Genomic DNA, 12,413 nt, shown 5'->3' on the forward strand with positions numbered 1-12,413 from the left:
CCCCACCCTGAGCTGCAGCACCTGCAGACCTCACTGTCTCCTGTCTGGGAGGGTCCGCCTGCTGTGGGTGGGACTTTTTCCACGCGCTGCGAGAGGCCCTCTCACTGATTGGACAGATCGGGTGATAGGGCCGTTCCTGATTGGGGTGATTACCACCCTTGCCTCCCATTGGTTGACGATCTGTCAATCAGCAGGTCAAGGCCTGGAGTCCGGACATGGAGCGGGGCGCCGGGCGCTTTCTCTCGGACAACTCATACAAGGTAGGCCTCAGCTCGGGCAGGGGGCTAGGGTAGGTTTTACCCACCACCCCCTCTCCATTGTCCCAGTCTCTCCCCCCGCACCACCACCTCCCCCCCCTCTCCTTTACCTCACCTTCCCCCATTCCCTCCTCCCTTCCCCTGGGGTAATCTGCCTAACTTCATATACTGCCCATTTCCCCTGATGTACTTACTGAACCAATAAAAATTCTCTATATCAGATATAAAACTAACAACTGATCTCCATTTAACTGCTGTTTATGGAAGACAGCTCCAAGCCTAAACTACCCCTTGTGTGTTGATGTGCTCCCTCAATAGTCTGGCCCTAATTCTCAATAAACTCCCTAGTTCTAGAATCCTCACCTGGGAGAAGTAGGTTATCTACCCTGCCTCTTCCTCTTAATGTACTGAAGACTTTAATCAGGTCATCGTTTTATCTTTCTAAGTTCTAGAGAAGAAAAATCCTAATTTATATAACCTCTCTTTACACGCTTTGCAAGTTAAGTTCAAAGTTAACTCTGCAATGTCCCTGTTAAATGCTCTGGGCAGGTACAATACAGGTTTAGACACAGTAAATTTCTGCCAACATTGCTCCCATCAAACACCCCCAGGGTAGATGTAAAACCTTCTCACTGACCAAGACGTTCTTGAACTTTTTGCCACTTCTTATAGCAGTTGACTGGCTCTCATTCCCATTCTCTTCCCATGACTCCTTTTTGTACACCCCATTTCTCCATGAGTTAGTGTATGTGACATAGGGTAAAGCTGTTTTTACCCTAGCTGCTTCCTGCAAAACTTTGATCTATCAGCCTGTAGTAGAAGATTTGTTTCTCTAACATGGACTAACAAAGTCTCTGTTCTCTATACTTTGCTGTGTCAAGAATATGCCTTCATTCTCAGCATGCAAATGACCCATCATCTGCATTAACGTAGAACTGTACAGCACAGGAACAAGCCCTTTGGTTCATGGTGTTGCAATGAACATGATGCCAAATGAAACTAATCCTTTCTGCCTGAACTTGGTCCATATCCGTCCATCCTTTGCGTATTCATGTGCTTATCTAAAACTCTTAAATGCCCTTGTTTTATCTCCTTCCACCACCACCTGCAATGCAGTGCATTGCAGACTCCTAATACTCTGTATGTAAAGAAAACTTGCCCCTCGCATCTCCTTTGAATTTTACCCCTCTAACCTTAAATTCATGCCTGTATTCCATTCCAGCCTCGGGTGACTGTCTGTGTGGTGTTTGCACATTCGCCCCTTGTCTGTATGGGTTTCCTCTGGGTAGTCTGGTTTCCTCTGCAATCCAAAAATGTGTAGGTTAAGTGAATTGACTATGCTATATTGCCCATAGTGTTCAAGGATGTGTAGGTTGCACGCATTAGTCAGGAGTAAATGTAGAATAATGGGCAATGAGTTTAGGAAAGACCATAAGAAATAAGAGTGGAAGTAAGGCCATTCGGCCTGTTGAGTCCACTCTGCCATTCAATCATGGCTGATGGGCATTTCAACGCCACTTCCCTGCACTCTCCCCGTAACCCTTAATTCCCTGTGAGATTAAGAATTTATCAATCTCTGCCTTGAAGACATTTTCACTGCGTTCCGTGGCAATGAATTCCAGAAGCCCACCACTCTCTGGCTGAAGAAATGCCTCCTCATTTCCGTTCTAAATTGACCCCCTCTAGGGTAGGATATTCTTTGGAGAGTCAGTGTGAACTTATTGGGCTGAAGGGCCTGTTTCCACACTAGAGATTCTATGAGGAGAAAGTGAGGACTGCAGATGCTGGAGGTCAGAGCTGAAAATGTGTTGCTGGAAAAGCGCAGTAGGTCAGGCAGCATCCAAGGAACAGGAGAATCGACGTTTTGGGCATAAGCCCTTCTTCAGGAATTATGCCCGAAATGTCGATTCTCCTGTTCCTTGGATGCTGCCTGACCTACTATGCTTTTCCAGCAACACATTTTCAGCTAGAGATGCTATGATTCTACTATTAGACATTTCAACTCTGGGAAAAAGATTTTGACTGTCAACACTATCTCTGCATCTCAATTTTATAGACTTCTATCTAGAGCAAATTATATGGTAAATGGAAAAGCCCTGGGGAAAATTGATGTACAGAGATCGATCTGGGTGTTCGGGTCCATTGTACCCTGAAGATGGTAACGCAGATCGATAGAGTGGTCAAGAAGGCATACGGCATGCTTTCCTTCATTGGACAGGCTATTGAGTGCAAGAGTTGGCAGGTCATGTTACAGTTGTGTAAGACTTTGGTTTTGGTTTGGCCATATTTGAAATATTGCATACATTTCTGGTCACCAGATCACCAGAAGAATGTGGATGCTATGGAGAGGGTGCAGAGGAGGTTCACCATCTTGTTACCTGGTGTGAAGGGTGCTAGCTATGAAGAAAGGTTGAGTAGGTTAGGATTATTTTCATTAGAAAGATGTAGGTTGATGGGGGATTTGATTGAGGTCTACAAAATTATGAAAGGTATAGACAGGATGGATAGCAAGAAGCTTTTTCTTAGAGTTGGGGACTCAATTACTAGGGGTCACAAGTTCAAGGTGAGTGGGGAAAGGTTTAAGGGAAATATGCGTCGAAAGTTCTTTACGCAGAGAGTGATGGGTACCTGGAACATGTTGCCAGCAGAGGTGGTAGAGGCAGGCACGATAGCATCATTGAAGATGTATCTAGATAGATACATGAATGGGCAGGGAGCAGAGGAATAAGATCCTTGGAAAATAGGTGACATGTTTACGTAGAGGGTCTGAATCCGTACAGGCTTGGAGGGCCGAAGGGCCTGTTCCTGTGCTGTAATTTTCTTTTTTATTTGTTCTGTCAAGTCTCCCCTAAACCTTTGCTGTTCAGCAGAAAACAACCTGAGTTTTTCTAGCCTGTTTATACATCTCATACCCTCTAATCCAGGCAGCATCCTGGTAAACCTCCTCTGCACTCTCTCCAAAGCTTCCACATCCTTCCTATAACGTGGTGACCAGAATTGAATACAATGTTCTAAGTGTGGCCTAACCAAAGTCTTATAAAGCTGAATGTCTTACATCCTCCATCTTCTCCTTCAACTTCCATTGTGTATCTATCTTCTCTCACAATACTTCATGCACACAGTCCTGTGAGAGCTGCAGTTTCCTCTCGTTCAATTTTGGGTTGTCCAAAACCACTATCATGACTCTCTCCCTTCATTAGACACAGCAAATTTCCTTGCATTTAAAGAGAATATTAATGAGATTTAAGTGAATTGATACCTCTGAAGGGGCAAGAGCTCTACTTGTCAAAAATAATGACCCTGAACAACTAAAGAGACAATAAACACAATAAATCCAAAGCTAAAGTGTACAAAAATAGTTAGAAAGTGTTTGGTATGCTTGCCTTTATTGGTCAGAGCATTGAGTGTAGGAGTTGGGAGGTCATGAGGCCACTTTTGGAATACTGTGTGCAACTCTGTCTGCTATAGGAAGGATATTGTGAAACTTGAAAGGGTTCAGAAAAGATTTTCAAGGATGTTGCCAGGGCTAGAGGGTTTGAGTCATAGTGAGAGGCTGAATAGGCTGTGGCTGTTTACTTGGAGTGTCAGAGGCTGAGGGGTGACTTTATAGTGGCTTATGAAATTATGAGGGCCTAAGGGGCAGTTTTTTCATGCAGAGGGTGGTGAGTGTATGGAATGAGCTGCCAGTGGAAGTGGTGGAGGTGGGTACAATTGCAACATTTAAAAGGCATTTGGATGGGTATATGAATAAAAAGCTTTTAGAGGGATATGGGGAAAATGCTGGCAAATGGGATTAGATTAATTTAGGATATCTGGCCAGCATGGATGAGTTGACAGAAGGGTCTGTTTCCATGCTGTACATCTCTGTGACTTTGTCTCTAAAAGTAAAGAATGAAAGCATATAGTAAGAGCTAGTGAAAGAGAATAGGAAAAGAAACTCGCAAGTCATCTGAGAAGCACTTCTTTTGTAAATTATATGGGTAAATAAAAGTGTACTGAAACAAAATAAATCCTTGGGTGGCACGGTGGCACAGTGGTTAACACTGCAGCCTCACAGCACCAGAGACCCGGATTCAATTCCCACCTCAGGCGACTGACTGTGTGGAGTTCTCCCCGTGTCTGCGTGGATTTCCTCCGGGTGCTCCGGTTTCCTCCCACAGTCCAAAAATGTGCAGGTTAGGTGAATTGGCCTTAGTGTTAGGGAATGGGTCTGGGTGGGTGTACTTTGGCAGGTCAGTGTGGACTTGTTGGGTCGAAGGGCCTGTTTCCACACTGGAAGTAATCTAAGTAAATCTAATCTTGCATCTGCAGTGGTGATATTGTCATTGAAAATAAGGAAATGATATGCATGTTGTGACATTAGTTGGTCTTGTTTACAGAGGAAGTGGTCAACATGCCATGCAGCCCAGTCCTGTTTGGCAGAGAGCTTGATGATTTTGATCCATCAGCAGTGAAAGATCAGTTATGTAGTTCGAAGTTCAAAAACATTTGGCTTGGAGGATAACTTGCAGGTAGTGAGGCCAGCATGGATGAGTTGACAGAAGGGTCTGTTTCCATGCTGTACAACTTGCTGAGTCGGTTTCCTGGCAGATTGTTCCATTGAATTTTGTGTGGTACACAAGTGCTGCCAGTCTGTGCTGGTGAAATTGCAGTATCAAGGCAAGCGGGATTGTTCCATCACTGTCCTGATTTGTGGATAGTGGATAGGCTTCGGGGAGTCAGGTGGTGAGCTGGTAAGTCCCCAGAATATTGATGGAGGATTTCAGTGATCGTAGCATCGTTTATTGTCAAGGGGCACTAGTTACATTCTCTCGTCAGCCCAAACCTGAATATTGTCAAAGGCTGACTGCAGAGCCGATAAAGTGTGGACTCTGACTTTCCAAAGACTCTGATTTTGGACAGTCCCCCCTCTCCAAAATCTTACTGCAGTTTGACATGCTATCTTTAATTGCAAATAATACTGAACATTGTGTAATCATCAGTGAATGTTCCACTGCTAATGTTATGTTGGAAGAAAAGTCATTGATGAAACAGCTGAAGATGGTTAGGACTAGGACAGTACCAAAAGGAACTGAAAGGGTTGTTGTGGTGCTGTGGTAATGTCTGAACATCTGATCCAGAAGGCCTGGATTCATGATCTCACTGTTCCAGAGGTGTGTAAAAACAATTCTAAATAGATTGATTAGAAAATATCAATCGTGAGAAACTGAGGGGTTTCTAGTGGTGATGTGGTAGTGTCCCTACCTCTGAGCCAGAAGACTGTCTTCAAAACCTGCCACCTCAGGCGGTGTGTAATAATAAATTTATTAGAAAATATCTCAATTTCTCTTTTGACTGTTATGGTACAATGGGAGTGTTCCTACCTCTGAGTCTGGAAGCAGGGCTTCAAGCCCCACCTGCTCCAAAGGTATGCCATAACACAACTTGATTAGGATATAAATGTCCTGACATATACTGCAGAGATGTTCCAGAATTGAGATCTCTGGTCTCAATTTTTTTTATTGTACTAACTATGACCCAGCCAGGGTTCCTTGATGTAACACTTGGTCAAATGCAGACTTGACCTCAGGGGCTGTCACTCTCACTTCACCTCTGGACTTCTGCTCTTTTGTCTATGTTTAAATCAAGGCTGTCATAATAAGATCAGGAGTTGAGTGGCCTTGGTATAATACAAACTTGAATGCTAGCGAACAAACAATTGCTCAGCAAGTGCTGCTTGATAACACTTTTTTTGATCACCCTTTCCAACTTTTCTCTCATGGGGTGGTAATAAGCCAGGTTTGATTTGTCTTGCTTTTTGTGGTCAAGCTATACCTAGGCAATTTTTCACATTGTAGGGTAGATGCCAATGTTGTAGCTGCATTGAAACAACTTGGCTGGGTGTGGCATTTTTTGGATCACTAGTCTTTAGTACTCTTGCTGAAATGTTGTCAGCGCACATAGGCTTATCCAGTGTCCTCCAGCCATTTCTTGATATCTCATGAAGTCAATCAAATTGACTTATGTATGATGCTTCTCTTGTAGTTTAGGGTTGAATACAATTCAGCTGCTGCATTTAGCCTAAAGCACCTCATGCAAGCCCAATCTTGTAAAAGAGAGATCCTGGTCTATCCATTTGGATCATTACAACATGCAAGTTTCGTTCTAAGCTCCATACCAACCTGGCTTGGAGAAATATCACTGTTTCTTCACTGTCATTGAGTAAAAATCTGATAATCCTTAGGAAAAGAACTGAAAGTATATGTACACAATATTGTTATGGACCAGACTAACCCTCAAAATATATTGAGAAGATAGCCTAGACACCATCTTTTACTTAACATTTCAGGCTTGCCTTTAAAAATATGTTCCATGAGCAATTTGATTGGTCAAACTACTGGGCTTGAAGCACAACATACTTTATTCTTACACAATAGTTGGAAAATATAAACAAATGAAAGAAGAATTGGAAAAACTCAACTCTATTGGAAAAATTAACAAATAATATATTTTTTAAACTACTAAACAGCAACTGTTCCAATACAGTAACATCCCATATACACATCTTTGGCAAAGGCAAATTGCCTACAGATCTCTTCCCCAACCCGAGACCTCCGTCCAAGGCCCCAAAGGTTCCTTTCACATCTGACAGATTCACCTGTACTTCCACACACGTTACCTACTGTGTCTGTTGCTCTCGATGTGGTCACCTCTACATTGGGGAGACGGGGGCGTCAACCTGTGGATCATTTCAGAAAGCATCTCTGGGACACCCGAACCAAACACACCAATGCCCTGTGGCTGAACACTTTAACTCCACTACACCCCCCACACCCCCCAACTCCTCCACAGGCATGCGGGTCCTGGGCCACCTCCACATCCAAATGCTAACCACCCGACGCTTGGCGGAGGAATGACTCATCTTCCACCTTTGCATCCTCCAACCATATGGGATCAATGTAGATTTGATCAGTTTCCTCATTCCCCCCCCCCCCCAACCTTATCTCAGGTCCAACCTTCCAACTCGGCACTGTCCTATCTGTCCATCTTTGTTTCACCTATCTGCTCCACCCTCTTCTCCGACCTATCTCCTTCACCCCCACTTTCATCTACCTGTCACGTTTCCAGCTACCAGCCCCCCCACCCCACCCCATTTATCTCTCCCTTTAAGCCACTAACATCATCCCTTCGTTCCTGATGAAGGGCCTATGCTTGAAACATCAACTCTCTTGCTTCTCGGTTTCTGTCTGACCGGTGTTGCTTTTCCAGCTCTACGCTCTTCGACAAAAACAAATTCAGTAAAATAGATTGTGTCTCATCCAGGAGGGAAGAATGCCAAGGGAAAACTCTGTACATGACAGAATGCAAGCATTTTGCTGTAGCAGGGAGATGTGCAGCAGCTTCCAAACCCTAACAGCTACTGAAAATAAAACTAAAGTCATATTCTGTGGGAGCTTGATCCCACCTCATCATGCTATTTCTAAGGGAATTTAGGATGGGCAGTATGTGCTGGGCCAACTTGTGATGCCCATAACTCGTGAAGAATGAAAACAATTAAGCACAGTGGTTATGCCACACAACACTACATGGTGTCTTCATTGTGAAGATGGGATGTAGTTTCCATAAGGACTCTGTGGATGTCACTCCACCTCATACTAAATTGCAGATTCTCCTGAAGTGGTGCGGATGATGCCAGGTAAACCTCTTGTTAGGTTTCAATCTAGCAATTGCAACTTTTTGCTGGGTCAGTAATGGTGATGGACATTGAGGTCCTCCACATAGACTGTGCTCTGTACCCTTGCTACCTTCAGTACTTTCTTCAAGTGGTGGTCAATGCAATGAGGTACAGATTCATCAACCAAGGGACTAGGGTGAGGTTGTTGTAGATGGTAATTAGCAGTTTCTTAATCAGTGTTTGATCTGAGGCTGGGAGATTCCAAAGGGTCTGGAGTCAATATTGAGAGGGTTCTATTGCAATTCCTTCCTGTCTGTGTTTTCTGGTGGGTCTATCCTGTAGGACATCGGCAGAAATATGTCTAGGACATTGACTGCAATGTATGATCCCATGAGTATCACTATGACAGAATGTTACTTGACTTATCTGTGTGAGAGCTTTTCTAATATTGGCACAAGCCCCAGATGTTAGTAAGGACGTTTTTTGAGTTTCAGACAGTTTTTTTGTTGTTTCTGGTGCCTTAATCATTGACCATGAGATGGAGGAGCAGAATTAGGCCATTTAGCCTATCGCATCTGCTGTCCTTTGGATCATGACTGAAACATTTCTCAACACTGTTTTGTGCCTACTCCCTGTAACCCTTCATCTCCTTACTAATCAAGAGCCTATCTATCTCTGCTTTAAATAGACTCAATGACTTGGTCTCCACAGCCTTCTGCGTCAATGAGTTCCACTGATTCACCATCCACTGACTGAAGGAATTCCTCCTTATTTCCTTTCTAGAGGTTCGTCCCTTCACTCTGAGGCTGTGCCTATGGGTTCTAGATTCCCCTGGATAGGTCATGGCCTAGACCCAGCTCAGGTTCTGGGGATCTGAGTTTGAATCATACCATGGCACGTGTGGAATTTGAATTCAGTAAAAAAAAAAAAATTCTGGAATTAAGAATTACTGATCATCATGATATCATTGTTGATTGTTGGAAAAACCTATCTGGTTCATTAATGTCCTTCAGGGAAGGAAATCTGCGATCCTTACCTGGTCTGGCCTGCATGTGATTCCAGACCCACAGCAATTTGCCCTCTGAAGTGGCTGATCAAGCCATTCAGTTGTACCAACCACTGCAAAGTCTCAAAGAAATCAAACCGGAAGGATCACCTGGCATTGACCTAGGCACCAGAAAAGGTAATGGCAGAAACAGCCTTGTTGACCCTACAAAGTCCTCCTCTCTAACATTTGGGGATGAGTGCCAAAATTGGTAGACCTGTCTCTCAGATGAGTCAAGCAACAACCTGACATACTTATACTCATGGAATCACACCTTATAGACAATGTCCCAGACACCATCACCACCATCCCTGGATATGTACTATCTTAACAGCAGGATAGACCCAGCAGAGGAGGCAGCGCAGTGGGATACAATCGAAAGGGGGACGCTCTGGGAATCCTCAACATTGACTCCAGACACGATGAAGTCTTGTGGCTTCAGGTTAACACTGGCAAGGGAACCTCCTGCTGATTACTATGTACTGCCATCCCTCAGATGGTGAATTGGTGTTGAACAATACTTAGAGGAAGCACTGAGAATGGCAAAGGCACAAAATGTACACTGGAGGATCTCAGTGTCCACTAGCAAGAGTGGCTCGGCAGCAGCAATACAGGTCGAGCTGTTTGGGTTCTAAAGGATACAGCTGCTAGACAGGGTCTGTGACAGGGAACTGACTAGGGAAAAATATACTTGATGGCATTGATACTAATCTACCAGCTGCAGTACCAGTAACAGTGACCACTGCACAGTCCTTGTAGAGATGAAGCCTCACCTTCACATTGTGAATAACATCCATCATGTTATGTGGCACTCTCATCGTGCTAAATGAGACAGACTTTAACTAGGTTTAACAACTCAAGACGTGGCATCCATGAGGCACTGTGGGCCATCAACAGCAGCGGAACTGTACTCCAGCACAATCTGTAACCTCATAGCCTGGAATATCCCCACTCAACCATTACCATCAAGTCAGGGGATCAACCCTGGTTCAATGGAGAGTGTAGGAGGCCATACCAGGAGCAGCACCAGGCATACCTGAAAGTGAGGTGCCAGCGTGATGAAGCCATTGTTATGGGGAAAATCACCAGTTTCTGAGTCAGAGTAGGAGTTCGATGACAGAGTTTATTGTACAAGGAAATACCGGAGCTCTGGGGAGAGAAAGACGCCAACAGCTCAGTGGTCAGCTGTGATTCCTCTCTCAATCCAGGACACATGTCAAAATACCTTTATACATCTTGTGATACAACAGGTCAATGATGAGGTTATTTTCTTTGTAACATGATTTGTTTATGCTGGTGTTGGACCAGGGAGTACAAAGTTAAAAATCACAACACCAGGTTATAGACCAACAGGTTTATTTGGAAGCATTAGCTTTCAGAGTGCTGCTCCTTCATCCACCTGACAACCACGTGATGAAGGAGCGGCGCTCTGAAAGCTAGCGCTTCCAATTAAACCTGTTGGACCACAACCTGGTGTTGTGATTTTTAATTTGTTTATTGTAATCATTGCAGACTCATTGATAGTTTTGATACAGTCATTGTCAGTTCTAGCGCAGCCTTTGTTAATTTCAGCATGGTTTGTTGTTAGTTTCAATGCAGACTTCAGTTTCAATGTCTGCGTGGAAGTCCATTGCTGTAGGAATGAGTGCTAATCACCCTTCCTGAGAAGGACAGTTACTGCAGCCCTGGCTATTATCACTTTGTATTGAGTCTATATCAAGGTGTTGGCTGTACCCAGACACTTCAGCAGGCAGTTGAAATGTCGGCGGATGATGCGATGTACATTGAAATTGGTGGGGTGGAAGGTGAAGACCAGGGGTTCAGTTCTTGTGGTTGGAGGGGTGGGGTTCAAGAGCAGAGGTGCGGGATGTGGATGAGATGTGTTGGAGGGCATCTTCAACTATATGGAGGGGAAATTGTGGTCTTTAAGGAAGGAGGCCATCTGATGTGTTCTTTGGTGGAACTGGTCCTCCTGGGAGCAGTTGCAGCAGAGGTGGAGGAACTCTTCTCCCCCCCTCCCCGCTCTTCTCCCCCCCCTCCCCGCTCTTCTCCCCCCCCTCCCCGCTCTTCTCCCCCCCCTCCCCGCTCTTCTCCCCCCCCTCCCCGCTCTTCTCCCCCCCCTCCCCGCTCTTCTCCCCCCCCTCCCCGCTCTTCTCCCCCCCCTCCCCGCTCTTCTCCCCCCCCTCCCCGCTCTTCTCCCCCCCCTCCCCGCTCTTCTCCCCCCCCCTCCCCGCTCTTCTCCCCCTCCCCGCTCTTCTCCCCCCCCCCCCCGCTCTTCTCCCCCCCCCCCCCGCTCTTCTCCCCCCCCCCCCCGCTCTTCTCCCCCCCCTCCCCGCTCTTCTCCCCCCCCCCCTCCCCGCTCTTCTCCCCCCCCTCCCCGCTCTTCTCCCCCCCCTCCCCGCTCTTCTCCCCCCCCTCCCCGCTCTTCTCCCCCCCCTCCCCGCTCTTCTCCCCCCCCTCCCCGCTCTTCTCCCCCCCCTCCCCGCTCTTCTCCCCCCCCTCCCCGCTCTTCTCCCCCCCCTCCCCGCTCTTCTCCCCCCCCTCCCCGCTCTTCTCCCCCCCCTCCCCGCTCTTCTCCCCCCCCTCCCCGCTCTTCTCCCCCCCCTCCCCGCTCTTCTCCCCCCCCTCCCCGCTCTTCTCCCCCCCCTCCCCGCTCTTCTCCCCCCCCTCCCCGCTCTTCTCCCCCCCCTCCCCGCTCTTCTCCCCCCCCTCCCCGCTCTTCTCCCCCCCCTCCCCGCTCTTCTCCCCCCCCTCCCCGCTCTTCTCCCCCCCCTCCCCGCTCTTCTCCCCCCCCTCCCCGCTCTTCTCCCCCCCCTCCCCGCTCTTCTCCCCCCCCTCCCCGCTCTTCTCCCCCCCCTCCCCGCTCTTCTCCCCCCCCTCCCCGCTCTTCTCCCCCCCCTCCCCGCTCTTCTCCCCCCCCTCCCCGCTCTTCTCCCCCCCCTCCCCGCTCTTCTCCCCCCCCTCCCCGCTCTTCTCCCCCCCCTCCCCGCTCTTCTCCCCCCCCTCCCCGCTCTTCTCCCCCCCCTCCCCGCTCTTCTCCCCCCCCTCCCCGCTCTTCTCCCCCCCCTCCCCGCTCTTCTCCCCCCCCTCCCCGCTCTTCTCCCCCCCCTCCCCGCTCTTCTCCCCCCCCTCCCCGCTCTTCTCCCCCCCCTCCCCGCTCTTCTCCCCCCCCTCCCCGCTCTTCTCCCCCCCTCCCCGCTCTTCTCCCCCCCCCTCCCCGCTCTTCTCCCCCCCCTCCCCGCTCTTCTCCCCCCCCTCCCCGCTCTTCTCCCCCCCCCTCCCCGCTCTTCTCCCCCCCCCCCCCGCTCTTCTCCCCCCCCCCCCCGCTCTTCTCCCCCCCCTCCCCGCTCTTCTCCCCCCCCTCCCCGCTCTTCTCCCCCCCCTCCCCGCTCTTCTCCCCCCCCTCCCCGCTCTTCTCCCCCCCCTCCCCGCTCTTCTCCCCCCCCTCCCCGCTCTT

General features: G+C 48.0%; 1 protein-coding gene across 3 annotated transcripts in view; it reads left to right on the top strand.

The window, feature by feature from the left end:
- The first annotated feature begins 207 nt into the window (after positions 1 to 207).
- nipal3 (NIPA like domain containing 3) overlaps positions 208 to 12,413 on the top strand; it is a 67,495-nt gene continuing 55,289 nt past the window's right edge. For all 3 annotated transcript variants that reach the window (XR_015752186.1, XM_043717986.2, XM_087976964.1), the window contains exon 1: positions 208 to 260. Coding sequence is in view for 2 of the 3 variants with exons in the window: in XM_043717986.2 (XP_043573921.2) it covers positions 216 to 260 (45 nt within the window). In the remaining variant the exon portion in view is untranslated. The remainder of the gene's footprint in view (positions 261 to 12,413) is intronic.

The sequence above is a fragment of the Chiloscyllium plagiosum genome, unplaced genomic scaffold, assembly GCF_037043375.1.
Source record: "Chiloscyllium plagiosum isolate Xiang-an unplaced genomic scaffold, Cpla_swu_hap1 HiC_scaffold_30, whole genome shotgun sequence".
Taxonomy (NCBI): domain Eukaryota; kingdom Metazoa; phylum Chordata; class Chondrichthyes; order Orectolobiformes; family Hemiscylliidae; genus Chiloscyllium; species Chiloscyllium plagiosum.